The sequence below is a fragment of the Hypomesus nipponensis genome, chromosome 9 (genome assembly GCF_054491055.1).
Source record: "Hypomesus nipponensis isolate SF chromosome 9, ASM5449105v1, whole genome shotgun sequence".
NCBI lineage: Eukaryota > Metazoa > Chordata > Actinopteri > Osmeriformes > Osmeridae > Hypomesus > Hypomesus nipponensis.
Genome location: NC_140369.1, coordinates 23508686 through 23523021, shown reverse-complemented (window position 1 = coordinate 23523021; position 14336 = coordinate 23508686). Strand labels below are relative to the sequence as shown.

At 47.3% G+C, this 14336-nt stretch overlaps 2 protein-coding genes across 2 annotated transcripts; both read left to right on the top strand.

Moving 5' to 3' along the window:
* Positions 1-2907: 2907 nt before the first annotated feature.
* LOC146273561 (uncharacterized) lies at positions 2908-6719 on the top strand. The gene is made up of 8 exons (XM_084706243.1): positions 2908-2964; positions 3092-3195; positions 3364-3409; positions 3578-3679; positions 3784-5208; positions 5338-5550; positions 5659-6171; positions 6282-6719. The coding sequence occupies exons 1-8, from the start codon at positions 2908-2910 to the stop codon at positions 6465-6467; spliced, it is 2646 nt and encodes an 881-aa protein (XP_084562369.1). The 3' UTR covers positions 6468-6719.
* Positions 6720-9109: 2390 nt separating this feature from the next.
* LOC146273560 (uncharacterized) lies at positions 9110-12937 on the top strand. The gene is made up of 8 exons (XM_084706241.1): positions 9110-9166; positions 9280-9398; positions 9567-9612; positions 9781-9882; positions 9987-11426; positions 11556-11768; positions 11877-12389; positions 12500-12937. Exons 1-8 carry the CDS (start codon positions 9110-9112, stop codon positions 12683-12685), a joined length of 2676 nt encoding a protein of 891 aa, XP_084562367.1. The 3' UTR covers positions 12686-12937.
* The last annotated feature ends 1399 nt before the right edge of the window (positions 12938-14336 follow it).

Here is a 14336-nt window from a genome sequence, read left to right as displayed (position 1 = left end):
ACTGTGTACAACTGTTGTAGATATGATAGAATCTTCAATGCACAATTGTTTTTCAATCTCTCTTTTCATATTCTATTTGATTCAATGAAATATTTGAATGTATTAGTGTAGCGTGACATATTGGGTTTCTTCATGTGTAAATGGTGGTACATATTTATCTACAATTCACCCATACCAGTGAAATAATATACACTGACCTATAGGGTGCTAGTATAGTGAGGCTACGCTGTGCTCTAGTATAATACAGAACGCTGACCTATAGTTTGCTAGTACAATAGGGCTAAGGTGGGAGGTCTATTATTATAGCTTAACAGAGTTGCTCCCCGCAGAGGTCAGACATGTAGTAAATTCCTCCCCTTGACCTGGAAAACAGGTTGTGAATCTTCCACTGAATCTGTATTTTCACAATTCAAAGATGAAAAATGTGTCTTCGCATAACGGTTGGTCTTCAAAGTAAAACAACATTTATTCATGGAGAAGGTCTAGGCAACAAAAGACCGAAGCAACCTCATCATGTAGGATACGAAGAGGAAACAGATTGTGATTTGTAAATATGTCAAACTGAATTTTACAGAAACACAAAGTAGAGTTATAAAATGATGATGGTGTCCAACTTGTTATGGCTTTGTGGAGTCCAGGGTGTACATCGCAGCAGGACGCTGGAGAGCTGGATATAGGGACTCCATACAATATCACAGGTTCACGTGACAATAGAGGCATTTGTGGACCCCCATGTTTTTTACCATTTCACATAGGGACCCGAAAGAAAAGTTGACCCTCCCACTCAAACCCCGGCTATATGTGGCAAAACATACTTGTTGTAAATATGAGAACATGTAATTGACGTGTAGTCAATTCAAGAATCCTAAAAATGAAGTCAAATTGAACCTAAGCACCTAAAAGCACAATAACACTCCTATTGCACTTATTCACTTATTGATCGTCTCATTATCATCTGTCGTGAAAAGTAAATGCCATCGGATTTCTCTGGCCACACACATACATATTTGTCACCATTCTGGATGATACAATAGATTTGTATTGAGCCAACTCACAGCACTGATTTGAGATGACAACTCCTGAATGAAAAAATGAATGAATGAATGAATGCCTTTCATTGTCATTGCACATAACAACGAAATTCGTACAATGTACATGGTACTGTTAAGTTTTTTTCCTTTCGCGCAACTAATACAAAATAATATGCCTACCTCCATGTTTCAAAAGACGTCCTCTGCCATTCTTGTTTCGCCTCTTGAACTCTGGGGCCAAGTCAAGTGACGACTGTTACGCAAACATACGTAGGCCGACTGTAAAGGGAGGTTTGATCTGTTGTTTTTTTCTCCCCCCGATATGGATATATACTGTATATATATATATATATAAGTAACGCAAGACATTTTTGTATTAGTAACTGTTACAACCGTTACATTACTGCGTTACAGACAAATGTAATCTGATTACACTAAAGAGTTACTTTGTAACGCATTACCCCCAACACTGGTCAGGAGCACATCCTCTCCCTCAACACCAGTAAGACCAAAGAGCTTGCCGTGGACTTCAGGAGAAAAGACAGAGAACACGGACACATCACCATCGATGGGGCATCGGTGGAGAGCGTCAACATCTTCAAGTTCCTTGCTGTCCACGTCCATGAGGAACATGGGGGGTAAGATGGCTGAGCGGTTAGGGAATCGGGCTTTTAATCGGAAGGTTGCCGGTTCGATTCCCGGCCTTGCAAATTGACGTTGTGTCCTTGGGCAAGGCACCTACTTGCCTCGGGGGAATGTCCCTGTACTTACTGCTCTGGATAAGAGCGTCTGCTAAATGACAAAGTGTAAATGTCGGCCAGGCGGTGTGTGGAAAAAGTTTGGAGGATCATAAGAGACTCCAGCCACCCGAGCCATGGGCTTCTGTCACTGCAGAAATAGTATACCATCAGGTTGGCGGTATCGCAGCATCAGGACCCGCACCTGCCGATTACATGACACGTTCTTCCTCCAAGCAATCAAACTTCTGAACTGTTGAACGCTCATGATACATACCTATATACCGTATATCTGCGCCGTATTTATCAGCCTCAGGCTGAGTTCACATTCTATACTGCTCTCATAACATAGTGGCAAATGACTATACAGACAGCTACATGTCACCATGCCACTTTTGTTTATCTCCTGTATATTGTACATTGTGTTGTGTCACAGATGTGTAACTTGTGTTAAGTGTAAATGATGATCTCGGGTAATCGTTATACTGCTATGTTGCCTGGAACTGCGGTATATGGTGGAGTTACAATAAAAGGATTTGATTTGGATGAAGATGGTCATCATTCTCACATGAAGTCATAGTTAAGGTATGCTCTTCATTAGTTTGTGATTAGCATGCATCATTAGTTTATGTATGTGAGCATAAATGCAAGTTTTAAGGTATGTAATGTTACTGTAAAGTGTTGCCCGAAAAGGAGCATTTTGTAACCACAACTTATTTCTTAGCAACCTATTGTGATGTCATACTGCAGAATTAGAACACAGTCAGGAAAATCTGGTCAAATGAGTCAATCGTGTCAGTCACCTGCGATACACACCAGCGATATACTCCTGCATATTTACTACTGTTTGTATAGCTCTCGACATCTTGTTGCATTCTTGCACACTCTTATTGATTTCATATCAATATTCTACTTCAAAGATCCTTCCAAGGTATGCACTTTAATTGTATTTAAATATTTGTAAAGGGTCGATTCTACTCTTTGAAGAAGTTGATGATTTTATAAATGTGATTGGAAAGTGGTGAACACATCTCTGTTGAGCTGTTTTGCTTGATAAAGGTCAGCAGTATCCAAGTACCCTCCATATCCTCCTGGTTCTAATTCATTTCCTGTGGTATCCATGTTCCCTCAGAGTGATCATGGACTCCATGTCCAACCACACTCTCCTCTGGGTGCAGTCCTACCTTGATGAGCAGGTAGGCCCAACACTCACCACACCATACAACTGGCCTGCACCTACAGTAGCCAATCAAATGAGGTGTGTGTCCTAGCTCAGAGGTTTCACTGCTAATAATTGCTCTGTCTCCAGCGACAGCTCATCAGGGAGTTCCTGAGTCTTCAGGAGCAGGGGGGATCCCCTCTGACATCAGTATCCACCTCATGAGGGGATGGATCCTGTCCAATGCCAGGACAGCCTTCCTGAACAGGTGGGTAGTCACACTGATCACCTTCACCACTTTGAAGAATTATTGACAATGACACTCACAAACAAACTCTCTCTCTCACACACACACACTGAAACACAGTCCCTCATACTCTCTCTCTCTCTTTCATACATCTTAACGTGCTGATAATAAATTCATTGTGTTGTTCAGATTTCAGGAAATGGTGGAAGGGAACCCTCTCCACTTCATGGAGTTGGTGAGGCACATATTACCTTTCACTAGCTAACCAACTAACTAACTAACTAACTAACTACAGATATGAGGAGACATTCAAAATATTCCTTTTTGCTTTAAAAATGAGCAATTCATGAGCAGTCTAAGCTGTATCTCTCATGCTCAAGTCAGCCTGCTCTTGTCCACACAGATGTGGAAGGTGAAGGCCTACCACAGGCTCAGAGAGCTTGAGCAGGGAGTTCTACGAGAGCTTCATATGCAGGCAAGCGAGTCCTCTCCATTCTCCAGCCAGGTAGAGTCACATGCTTTAATCTCTGATACACTCTACTGCCATCACAGTGGTCTGTGGGCTTGTTTAGGTCTCGGTATGTAAGCTGATGCTTCACGTTTCTCCAGCTGCCAGCCTGCACCACTCTGATGAGTGGTGACGCAGGGCACCTCACCCACACCACCCTCCAGAGGGCCCTCTCTGACATGGGCTCCAGGGTGAGGAGAGCTGAGACCCAGACCAGGAGGATGCCCAGGCAGGTTGTGGTGCACAGCCAGACCATCAAGCACATCATCTCCCAGGTGCTTCTCCAGGTCAACCACCAGGCCTTCCAGCAAGGGCTCTGTCCGCAGACGAGTTCTCTCGTCCTCGACACCCAGGAACGCCTCTGGTGCTTCCCCTGGGTCCAGGTGACCGAGGAGAAGCAGATGGCCAACACTCTCCTGCAGTCCTCCGCTGCCCACCAGGTGGCCAAGGCGGTTGTGGAGAGGCTGGAGCAGGTGTTAGCCCCCAGGCCTGTGCTGGCAAGAGCTCTGGCTAGCGGCTCCAACATCTTGTCTCGCTACCTGGTTCATCTGGTGGCTCTGAGCATCGCCCAGCTGGTCCCCGATCAGCTGTCGGCCAACCAGGAGGAGAGACTGATCAGCCAGAGAGCGGCTGCCTCCCATCCTCTCCCTCCCAAGTTCCTCATCAGCAGAAAGCTGGTGGAGGACTTCCTGGTCAGCTTCCTCCTGAAGCTCCACCCTCTGAATGGCCGTGGTGTGAAGCAGCTGAGCCAGCAGGAACTGCTCGCCACGACCATCAGGATGACTGCTGTCACCCTGGCAACCCTGGAGAGAGTCCCCGGTGTCTCCGTGGACCAGAAGCTTCCTGCCCCCCTCTGCAACATGAGGCGCACCGTGCTTCAACTGCAGAGCGACATGGTGGAGAAGTTTGGCACCGTCATCAAGGTCAAGAAACTGGTAGGTTTGAAAGACCCTGCCGTTCTGACCGCCGTCCCTCAGTGTGTCATGGAGGGAGTGCTGAGGCTGTACCAGTCCCTTGATGAGGCCGGCCCTGCTGGTGTCCCCGTCCCCTGTGGAGAGACAGCCAAGGCTGTGGAGGAAGCCATGAAGGACAAGCTCTTCTCTCAGCATCTTCCCGAGGCACTGAAGAAGACCCTGTTCCAGCAGTACGGAACATGGATTCGTCACACGGCGACGTTCCAGCAGGCCTTTCCCAAGATGACCGACCAGGATGTCCTGGACTACCGGTGCAAGGTACTGAAGCCACGCCTCTCCAACAGAGATGTGGTGTGGGTGGAGCACAGGTACCTTGTTTGTGCTGAGAAGGAGGAGGAGGAGGAGGAGGAGGAGGAGGAGGAGGAGGAGGAGGAGGAGGAGGAGAGGAAGGTGCGTCCAGCCAGCACTCTGATGGAGAACCACCTAGCCCTGGACTGCAGCCTTGCTGCCTTTCATAGGCAGTTCCCCCGGGCTGACTTCTTTGAAGATGTCACACCCGACCAGGGTGACGTCTCCAAGGTTGACCTAGGTGTGGAGAAGCCTTCAGCGAAGGTAAGATAAGATCAACTTTTTTAGCTTTTGCTATTGAGAATATGGTCTATTCATGTAGATAAACCTCTTATTCTATTGTTTCAGTGTATACATCCGATTGTCTTAGACGTTGTACCGATACCTCAGCAGGTTCGAGACCAGAAGTTGGCCATCAGAGCGGCCCGTCGCTTTGGGCCCCTCGTACCTCCAGGCCAACCATGGGCAGGGGATTGTCCTGAGGTTCTGCCAACCACACCAGAGAACCAATGGCTGAAGACCACACCCCTGGACCACAAAGAGAAGCCTATCATAGCCCTTGGCCAGAAGGCCGAGCCTCTGGTCCAGGTGTCAATAATCAAAAAGGTTTGAACTGGTCTTTTGAACTCTGTACTAGATGTCTTTTAACAAACTGCAAGTGTACAAGGAGGCAAAATAAGGTAAACATAACTTAAAGATTCCTTCCCCTTGCAGGTACTGACTGGTGTGTTTGAGCACCACTGTTGGCCCTGGCCCACAGCCCAACGCAAGGAGCAGCAGGACTTTCATGAAGCACTGGTGGAGCACACTCACCTCCTGGTGCAGAGGGAGGCAGAGAGGTACAGACGCAACCGTGTCTTCTTAAACACCCTGCGGCGTTTCACCCACCCAGAAGAGGAGACCACATTTTGCCGGGCAATAGCCTGGTCCATGAGAGAGGAAGCCTCCAGCTTCTTACCCACCATGAAGCTGAACAGAGCCAACCTGCTAAAGATTCCACAGCTAGCTGTCATCTTCTGCAGCATGGTCGCTGGCAAGCTGATGGCCAACTTGAAGCCCTCTGTCCACTTCGCTAGCGGCACCAAGAAGGGAGACGACACTCCCTACTGCATCAACCTCCCTGTCAAGAGAGAGGCCGACTCAGACAGGCCCCAAACCAGGCTGGAGATGCATGTGGAGAAGCACAGGAGAGACACCCTGGAGGAACTCCGCACCCCTGTGGTAAAGGTAAGCTGACTGAGCAACACACACACACACAGAAACACACACACTCTCACACTCTCAGACACATAGACATGCACCCATACACACCTTGGGCTCGTTGTGTCTCTGGACAGGACCGTGAGTACTGGGGGAAGCGCCTCCACGACCTCTACACCGAGAACGGGGCCCTGCCCACGGAGCTCCAGGAGCTGGGGAAGACGTTCGGCTACTCTCCCAAAGACCCCCGAAGGAAGAGGAAGAGCTGCACGGCCTGGCTTTGCTGCACAGCCTGGCTATGCTGCTTGTTCAGGCGGAAGTAAAGGACATGATCTCCTATATCGGAGAAGAGTATCTACGCTTGTCATGGATCATTCTAAACACCATTGACATACACTAAAGATGCCTTTACTATGGCACAACATATGCAGTTGTTGTAGTGAATATAATATTATGTGAATCTTCTACTTCCTTTACGTCCTTTACATCTGAAAATCCCTTTCCCAATGAAGGAGATTGTCTCCTGTTGGAGGAAACTGTGTACAATTGTTGTAGATATGATAGAATCTTCAATGCACAATTGTTTTTCAATCTCTCTTTTCATATTCTATTTGATTCAATGAAATATTTGAATGTATTAGTGTAGCGTGACATATTGGGTTTCTTCATGTGTAAATGGTGGTACATATTTATCTACAATTCACCCATACCAGTGAAATAATATACACTGGATATAGAGACTCCATACAATATCACAGGTTCACGTGACAATAGAGGCATTTGTGGACCCCCATGTTTTTTACCATTTCACATAGGGACCCGAAAGAAAAGTTGACCCTCCCACTCAAACCCCGGCTATATATGGCAAAACATACTTGTTGTAAATATGAGAACATGTAATTGACGTGTAGTCAATTCAAGAATCCTAAAAATGAAGTCAAATTGAACCTAAGCACCTAAAAGCACAATAACACTCCTATTGCACTTATTCACTTATTGATCGTCTCATTATCATCTGTCGTGAAAAGTAAATGCCATCGGATTTCTCTGGCCACACACATACATATTTGTCACCATTCTGGATGATACAATTGATTTTTATTGAGCCAACTCACAGCACTGATTTGAGATGACAACTCCTGAATGAAAAAATGAATGAATGAATGAATGCCTTTCATTGTCATTGCACATAACAACGAAATTCGTACAATGTACATGGTACTGTTAAGTTTTTTTCCTTTCGCGCAACTAATACAAAATAATATGCCTACCTCCATGTTTCAAAAGACGTCCTCTGCCATTCTTGTTTCGCCTCTTGAACTCTGGGGCCAAGTCAAGTGACGACTGTTACGCAAACATACGTAGGCCGACTGTAAAGGGAGGTTTGATCTGTTGTTTTTTTCTCCCCCCGATATGGATATATACTGTATATATATATATATAAGTAACGCAAGACATTTTTGTATTAGTAACTGTTACAACCGTTACATTACTGCGTTACAGACAAATGTAATCTGATTACAGTAAAGAGTTACTTTGTAACGCATTACCCCCAACACTGGTCAGGAGCACATCCTCTCCCTCAACACCAGTAAGACCAAAGAGCTTGCCGTGGACTTCAGGAGAAAAGACAGAGAACACGGACACATCACCATCGATAGGGCATCGGTGGAGAGCGTCAACATCTTCAAGTTCCTTGCTGTCCACGTCCATGAGGAACATGGGGGATCAGATGGCTGAGCGGTTAGGGAATCGGGCTTTTAATCAGAAGGTTGCCGGTTCGATTCCCGGCCTTGCGAATAGACGTTGTGTCCTTGGGCAAGGCACCTACTCGCCTCGGGGGAATGTCCCTGTACTTACTGCTCTGGATAAGAGCGTCTGCTAAATGACAAAGTGTAAATGTCGGCCAGGCGGTGTGTGGAAAAAGTTTGGAGGATCATAAGAGACTCCAGCCACCCGAGCCATGGGCTTCTGTCACTGCAGAAATAGTATACCATCAGGTTGGCGGTATCGCAGCATCAGGACCCGCACCTGCCGATTACATGACACGTTCTTCCTCCAAGCAATCAAACTTCTGAACTGTTGAACGCTCATGATACATACCTATATACCGTATATCTGCGCCGTATTTATCAGCCTCAGGCTGAGTTCACATTCTATACTGCTCTCATAACATAGTGGCAAATGACTATACAGACAGCTACATGTCACCACGCCACTTTTGTTTATCTCCTGTATATTGTATATTGTGTTGTGTCACAGATGTGTAACTTGTGTTAAGTGTAAATGATGATCTCGGGTAATCGTTATACTGCTATGTTGCCTGGAACTGCGGTATATGGTGGAGTTACAATAAAAGGATTTGATTTGGATGAAGATGGTCATCATTCTCACATGAAGTCATAGTTAAGGTATGCTCTTCATTAGTTTGTGATTAGCATGCATCATTAGTTTATGTATGTGAGCATAAATGCAAGTTTTAAGGTATGTAATGTTACTGTAAAGTGTTGCCCGAAAAGGAGCATTTTGTAACCACAACTTATTTCTTAGCAACCTATTGTGATGTCATACTGCAGAATTAGAACACAGTTAGGAAAATCTGGTCAAATGAGTCAATCGTGTCAGTCACCTGCGATACACACCAGCGATATACTCCTGCATATTTACTACTGTTTGTATAGCTCTCGACATCTTGTTGCATTCTTGCACACTCTTATTGATTTCATATCAATATTCTACTTCAAAGATCCTTCCAAGGTATGCACTTTAATTGTATTAAAATATTTGTAAAGGGTCGATTCTACTCTTTGAAGAAGTTGATGATTTTATAAATGTGATTGGAAAGTGGTGAACACATCTCTGTTGAGCTGTTTTGCTTGATAAAGGTCAGCAGTATCCAAGTACCCTCCATATCCTCCTGGTTCTAATTCATTTCCTGTGGTATCCATGTTCCCTCAGAGTGATCATGGACTCCATGTCCAACCACACTCTCCTCTGGGTGCAGTCCTACCTTGATGAGCAGGTAGGCCCAACACTCACCACACCATACAACTGGCCTGCACCTACAGTAGCCAATCAAATGAGGTGTGTGTCCTAGCTCAGAGGTTTCACTGCTAATAATTGCTCCGTCTCCAGCGACAGCTCATCAGGGAGTTCCTGAGTCTTCAGGAGCAGGGGGGGATCCCCTCTGACATCAGTATCCACCTCATGAGGGGATGGATCCTGTCCAATGCCAGGACAGCCTTCCTGAACAGGTGGGTAGTCACACTGATCACCTTCACCACTTTGAAGAATTATTGACAATGACACTCACAAACAAACTCTCTCTCTCACACACACACACTGAAACACAGTCCCTCATACTCTCTCTCTCTCTTTCATACATCTTAACGTGCTGATAATAAATTCATTGTGTTGTTCAGATTTCAGGAAATGGTGGAAGGGAACCCTCTCCACTTCATGGAGTTGGTGAGGCACATATTACCTTTCACTAGCTAACCAACTAACTAACTAACTAACTAACTACAGATATGAGGAGACATTCAAAATATTCCTTTTTGCTTTGAAAATGAGCAATTCATGAGCAGTCTAAGCTGTATCTCTCATGCTCAAGTCAGCCTGCTCTTGTCCACACAGATGTGGAAGGTGAAGGCCTACCACAGGCTCAGAGAGCTTGAGCAGGGAGTTCTACGAGAGCTTCATATGCAGGCAAGCGAGTCCTCTCCATTCTCCAGCCAGGTAGAGTCACATGCTTTAATCTCTGATACACTCTACTGCCATCACAGTGGTCTGTGGGCTTGTTTAGGTCTCGGTATGTAAGCTGATGCTTCACGTTTCTCCAGCTGCCAGCCTGCACCACTCTGATGAGTGGTGACGCAGGGCACCTCACCCACACCACCCTCCAGAGGGCCCTCTCTGACATGGGCTCCAGGGTGAGGAGAGCTGAGACCCAGACCAGGAGGATGCCCAGGCAGGTTGTGGTGCACAGCCAGACCATCAAGCACATCATCTCCCAGGTGCTTCTCCAGGTCAACCACCAGGCCTTCCAGCAAGGGCTCTGTCCGCAGACGAGTTCTCTCGTCCTCGACACCCAGGAACGCCTCTGGTGCTTCCCCTGGGTCCAGGTGACCGAGGAGAAGCAGATGGCCAACACTCTCCTGCAGTCCTCCGCTGCCCACCAGGTGGCCAAGGCGGTTGTGGAGAGGCTGGAGCAGGTGTTAGCCCCCAGGCCTGTGCTGGCAAGAGCTCTGGCTAGCGGCTCCAACATCTTGTCTCGCTACCTGGTTCATCTGGTGGCTCTGAGCATCGCCCAGCTGGTCCCCGATCAGCTGTCGGCCAACCAGGAGGAGAGACTGATCAGCCAGAGAGCGGCTGCCTCCCATCCTCTCCCTCCCAAGTTCCTCATCAGCAGAAAGCTGGTGGAGGACTTCCTGGTCAGCTTCCTCCTGAAGCTCCACCCTCTGAATGGCCGTGGTGTGAAGCAGCTGAGCCAGCAGGAACTGCTCGCCACGACCATCAGGATGACTGCTGTCACCCTGGCAACCCTGGAGAGAGTCCCCGGTGTCTCCGTGGACCAGAAGCTTCCTGCCCCCCTCTGCAACATGAGGCGCACCGTGCTTCAACTGCAGAGCGACATGGTGGAGAAGTTTGGCACCGTCATCAAGGTCAAGAAACTGGTAGGTTTGAAAGACCCTGCCGTTCTGACCGCCGTCCCTCAGTGTGTCATGGAGGGAGTGCTGAGGCTGTACCAGTCCCTTGATGAGGCCGGCCCTGCTGGTGTCCCCGTCCCCTGTGGAGAGACAGCCAAGGCTGTGGAGGAAGCCATGAAGGACAAGCTCTTCTCTCAGCATCTTCCCGAGGCACTGAAGAAGACCCTGTTCCAGCAGTACGGAACATGGATTCGTCACACGGCGACGTTCCAGCAGGCCTTTCCCAAGATGACCGACCAGGATGTCCTGGACTACCGGTGCAAGGTACTGAAGCCACGCCTCTCCAACAGAGATGTGGTGTGGGTGGAGCACAGGTACCTTGTTTGTGCTGAGAAGGAGGAGGAGGAGGAGGAGGAGGAGGAGGAGGAGGAGGAGGAGGAGGAGGAGGAGGAGGAGGAGGAGGAGAGGAAGGTGCGTCCAGCCAGCACTCTGATGGAGAACCACCTAGCCCTGGACTGCAGCCTTGCTGCCTTTCATAGGCAGTTCCCCCGGGCTGACTTCTTTGAAGATGTCACACCCGACCAGGGTGACGTCTCCAAGGTTGACCTAGGTGTGGAGAAGCCTTCAGCGAAGGTAAGATAAGATCAACTTTTTTAGCTTTTGCTATTGAGAATATGGTCTATTCATGTAGATAAACCTCTTATTCTATTGTTTCAGTGTATACATCCGATTGTCTTAGACGTTGTACCGATACCTCAGCAGGTTCGAGACCAGAAGTTGGCCATCAGAGCGGCCCGTCGCTTTGGGCCCCTCGTACCTCCAGGCCAACCATGGGCAGGGGATTGTCCTGAGGTTCTGCCAACCACACCAGAGAACCAATGGCTGAAGACCACACCCCTGGACCACAAAGAGAAGCCTATCATAGCCCTTGGCCAGAAGGCCGAGCCTCTGGTCCAGGTGTCAATAATCAAAAAGGTTTGAACTGGTCTTTTGAACTCTGTACTAGATGTCTTTTAACAAACTGCAAGTGTACAAGGAGGCAAAATAAGGTAAACATAACTTAAAGATTCCTTCCCCTTGCAGGTACTGACTGGTGTGTTTGAGCACCACTGTTGGCCCTGGCCCACAGCCCAACGCAAGGAGCAGCAGGACTTTCATGAAGCACTGGTGGAGCACACTCACCTCCTGGTGCAGAGGGAGGCAGAGAGGTACAGACGCAACCGTGTCTTCTTAAACACCCTGCGGCGTTTCACCCACCCAGAAGAGGAGACCACATTTTGCCGGGCAATAGCCTGGTCCATGAGAGAGGAAGCCTCCAGCTTCTTACCCACCATGAAGCTGAACAGAGCCAACCTGCTAAAGATTCCACAGCTAGCTGTCATCTTCTGCAGCATGGTCGCTGGCAAGCTGATGGCCAACTTGAAGCCCTCTGTCCACTTCGCTAGCGGCACCAAGAAGGGAGACGACACTCCCTACTGCATCAACCTCCCTGTCAAGAGAGAGGCCGACTCAGACAGGCCCCAAACCAGGCTGGAGATGCATGTGGAGAAGCACAGGAGAGACACCCTGGAGGAACTCCGCACCCCTGTGGTAAAGGTAAGCTGACTGAGCAACACACACACACACAGAAACACACACACTCTCACACTCTCAGACACATAGACATGCACCCATACACACCTTGGGCTCGTTGTGTCTCTGGACAGGACCGTGAGTACTGGGGGAAGCGCCTCCACGACCTCTACACCGAGAACGGGGCCCTGCCCACGGAGCTCCAGGAGCTGGGGAAGACGTTCGGCTACTCTCCCAAAGACCCCCGAAGGAAGAGGAAGAGCTGCACGGCCTGGCTTTGCTGCACAGCCTGGCTATGCTGCTTGTTCAGGCGGAAGTAAAGGACATGATCTCCTATATCGGAGAAGAGTATCTACGCTTGTCATGGATCATTCTAAACACCATTGACATACACTAAAGATGCCTTTACTATGGCACAACATATGCAGTTGTTGTAGTGAATATAATATTATGTGAATCTTCTACTTCCTTTACGTCCTTTACATCTGAAAATCCCTTTCCCAATGAAGGAGATTGTCTCCTGTTGGAGGAAACTGTGTACAATTGTTGTAGATATGATAGAATCTTCAATGCACAATTGTTTTTCAATCTCTCTTTTCATATTCTATTTGATTCAATGAAATATTTGAATGTATTAGTGTAGCGTGACATATTGGGTTTCTTCATGTGTAAATGGTGGTACATATTTATCTACAATTCACCCATACCAGTGAAATAATATACACTGGATATAGAGACTCCATACAATATCACAGGTTCACGTGACAATAGAGGCATTTGTGGACCCCCATGTTTTTTACCATTTCACATAGGGACCCGAAAGAAAAGTTGACCCTCCCACTCAAACCCCGGCTATATGTGGCAAAACATACTTGTTGTAAATATGAGAACATGTAATTGACGTGTAGTCAATTCAAGAATCCTAAAAATGAAGTCAAATTGAACCTAAGCACCTAAAAGCACAATAACACTCCTATTGCACTTATTCACTTATTGATCGTCTCATTATCATCTGTCGTGAAAAGTAAATGCCATCGGATTTCTCTGGCCACACACATACATATTTGTCACCATTCTGGATGATACAATAGATTTGTATTGAGCCAACTCACAGCACTGATTTGAGATGACAACTCCTGAATGAAAAAATGAATGAATGAATGAATGCCTTTCATTGTCATTGCACATAACAACGAAATTCGTACAATGTACATGGTACTGTTAAGTTTTTTTCCTTTCGCGCAACTAATACAAAATAATATGCCTACCTCCATGTTTCAAAAGACGTCCTCTGCCATTCTTGTTTCGCCTCTTGAACTCTGGGGCCAAGTCAAGTGACGACTGTTACGCAAACATACGTAGGCCGACTGTAAAGGGAGGTTTGATCTGTTGTTTTTTTCTCCCCCCGATATGGATATATACTGTATATATATATATATAAGTAACGCAAGACATTTTTGTATTAGTAACTGTTACAACCGTTACATTACTGCGTTACAGACAAATGTAATCTGATTACACTAAAGAGTTACTTTGTAACGCATTACCCCCAACACTGGTCAGGAGCACATCCTCTCCCTCAACACCAGTAAGACCAAAGAGCTTGCCGTGGACTTCAGGAGAAAAGACAGAGAACACGGACACATCACCATCGATAGGGCATCGGTGGAGAGCGTCAACATCTTCAAGTTCCTTGCTGTCCACGTCCATGAGGAACATGGGGGGTCAGATGGCTGAGCGGTTAGGGAATCGGGCTTTTAATCGGAAGGTTGCCGGTTCGATTCCCGGCCTTGCAAATTGACGTTGTGTCCTTGGGCAAGGCACCTACTTGCCTCGGGGGAATGTCCCTGTACTTACTGCTCTGGATAAGAGCGTCCGCTAAATGACAAAGTGTAAATGTCGGCCAGGCGGTGTGTGGAAAAAGTTTGGAGGATCATAAGAGACTCCAGCCACCCGAGCCATGGGCTTCTG

What these genes read in the sequence shown, in the direction of transcription:
- LOC146273561 (XM_084706243.1), top strand. Translation starts at nt 2,908, where the DNA reads ATGGACTCCATGTCCAACCACACTCTCCTCTGGGTGCAGTCCTACCTT. An exon ending in AGTCCTACCTTGATGAGCAG is followed by an intron (nt 2,965 to 3,091) that starts GTAGGCCCAACA and finishes ACAGCTCATCAG; the next exon opens with GGAGTTCCTGAGTCTTCAGG. An exon ending in TGGAGAAGCCTTCAGCGAAG is followed by an intron (nt 5,209 to 5,337) that starts GTAAGATAAGAT and finishes ATACCTCAGCAG; the next exon opens with GTTCGAGACCAGAAGTTGGC.
- LOC146273560 (XM_084706241.1), top strand. Translation starts at nt 9,110, where the DNA reads ATGGACTCCATGTCCAACCACACTCTCCTCTGGGTGCAGTCCTACCTT. An exon ending in AGTCCTACCTTGATGAGCAG is followed by an intron (nt 9,167 to 9,279) that starts GTAGGCCCAACA and finishes CTCCGTCTCCAG; the next exon opens with CGACAGCTCATCAGGGAGTT. An exon ending in TGGAGAAGCCTTCAGCGAAG is followed by an intron (nt 11,427 to 11,555) that starts GTAAGATAAGAT and finishes ATACCTCAGCAG; the next exon opens with GTTCGAGACCAGAAGTTGGC.